The sequence below is a fragment of the Magnolia sinica genome, chromosome 8 (genome assembly GCF_029962835.1).
Source record: "Magnolia sinica isolate HGM2019 chromosome 8, MsV1, whole genome shotgun sequence".
Classification (NCBI taxonomy): domain Eukaryota; kingdom Viridiplantae; phylum Streptophyta; class Magnoliopsida; order Magnoliales; family Magnoliaceae; genus Magnolia; species Magnolia sinica.
The window spans coordinates 87,833,730-87,835,803 of NC_080580.1; the positions used below are offsets into that span (position 1 = coordinate 87,833,730).

At 44.0% G+C, this 2,074-nt stretch overlaps 1 protein-coding gene across 1 annotated transcript; it reads left to right on the forward strand.

Annotated features, from left to right (window-relative positions):
• The first annotated feature begins 426 nt into the window (after positions 1 to 426).
• On the forward strand, positions 427 to 1,827 carry LOC131253611 (mitochondrial uncoupling protein 1-like). The gene has a single exon (XM_058254681.1). It carries the CDS (start codon positions 657 to 659, stop codon positions 1,572 to 1,574), a length of 918 nt encoding a protein of 305 aa, XP_058110664.1. The 5' UTR covers positions 427 to 656; the 3' UTR covers positions 1,575 to 1,827.
• Positions 1,828 to 2,074: the final 247 nt, after the last annotated feature.

Genomic DNA, 2,074 nt, shown 5'->3' on the forward strand with positions numbered 1-2,074 from the left:
GAGGAATCTAAGAAAACAGGTAAGGTGTATGCCTTGTGGTAAAGGGCGAGGAATCGGAGCCCTTAGTCATTCATCCACATTTAAGGTCATTGCTGAAGGAATTTAAAGAAATCTGGTTCGAAGAGTTACCCAATGGATTGCCCCCCATGCGGGATATCCAATATCATATAGACCTCGTCCTTGAGGCTAGCTTGCTTAGCTGCCCTCACTATTAGATGAGTCTGAAAGAGTGTGAGATACTTCAAGGGTAAGCGGCCCATTCGAGTTTACTCTCGGCTACTGATCTTATGTCCTAACATGATCCGAAGCAAAGACGGATGATGTTTGTGTCACATGCATGATGGTGGGCCTACAGGTGCTTGCACGGCCTCCCTCCAACGACTATTGTAGCCAATTCACATTTGAATATGATGCACTGACGAAGAATATGCTGGTGGTGAGAGTGGAGACAGAGATAGACCTCCGTTTGCTGGGTTCTATAAATAGCACTCTCTTCCCGAGATTCCCGTTAACGAAACCGTTTTCCTCAGCTTCCCCTTTCCGTCTTTGAGGGAAAAACCCTAACTCTCTTGTCTTCACTTCCATTGCATTTCTCGGTAGCCGATCGCTTTTTCCAACACCAGATCGGCATTCTCCGGCGCTAGTGCTCAGCTCCCATGTCTGATCTCAAGCCCAAGACCGAGATCTTGTTCGCGGGAACGTTCGCCAGCAGTGCTTTCACCGCCTGTGTTGCAGAGATTTGCACGATTCCCCTGGACACTGCTAAAGTTAGGTTGCAGCTCCAAAAAAAAGCAACCTCAGGGGATGGATTGACCCCACCCAAATGTAGGGGAATGTTGGGCACTGTTGCTACGATTGCGAGGGAAGAGGGTTTATCAGCGCTTTGGAAGGGCATAGTCCCTGGATTACATCGCCAGTGCCTCTTCGGAGGGCTACGAATTGGGTTGTATGAACCAGTTAAATCATTTTATGTTGGTAGTGATTTTGTTGGTGATGTTCCTTTGACCAAGAAAATACTTGCTGCCCTCACTACTGGTGCTTTAGCAATTACGATCGCTAATCCTACCGATCTGGTGAAAGTCCGTCTTCAATATTCCGAGGGAAAGCTGCAGGATGGGGTACCTAGGCGTTATTCTGAAGCACTGAATGCTTATTCAACAATCATCAAACAGGAAGGATTTAAGGCTCTGTGGACTGGGCTTGGTCCTAATATTGCACGTAATGCCATCATAAATGCTGCTGAACTAGCGAGTTATGATCAAGTGAAGCAGACAATCTTGAAAATTCCTGGGTTCTCGGACAATGTTTTTACCCACCTGTTGGCCAGTTTGGGGGCATGTTTTGTCGCAGTATGCATTGGTTCACCTGTTGATGTGATGAAGTCGAGAAAGATGGGAGATTCGACCTACAAAAACACCCTTGATTGTTTCATCAAGACTCTGAAAAATGATGGACCATTTGCCTTTTATAAAGGTTTCATCCCAAATTTCGGTCGGCTAGGATCGTGGGATCTGATCATGTTTCTGACTTTGGAGCAGGCCAAGAAATTCTTCACGAGGGAAGTGCCAAGTTAACACATTTTTACAATTTTTATAGTTGATGGGCCATAAAAAATTAAAGGTTTGTTTTTTTCCTCCTGGGGGAGATTTTCTCTACCATTGGATCTTGCCAAGTGACTTATAAATTCCCCAAGAACAGGGCCTTGCTCTTACTCATGAAATCTTCATCACTTATAGAGTCATCGTGATAAAGAAACCATGAGGAAATTTCACAAGCTTTTGAATTTGCCGGAGAATAATCCCATCACCTGTTTTTGGTGTTGTATGATTTTGTTTTTCATCGTACTTCATATTTGTTTTTGTAATCCTTTCCTTTTCATAAAAAAAAAAGAAAAAGAAAAAAAAAGTGTGACGTCTCATATGTTAGAATTGGAGGAGTTTTATCACAGGAAGGCAGGCCAGTAGCCTTCTATAGTGAGAAGCTCAACGAAGTCCGAAAGAAGTGGTTGACATATGAGCTTGAGTTGTATGCGGTTGTTCAAGCACTTTGACATTGGCAGCATGGTAGATGGATT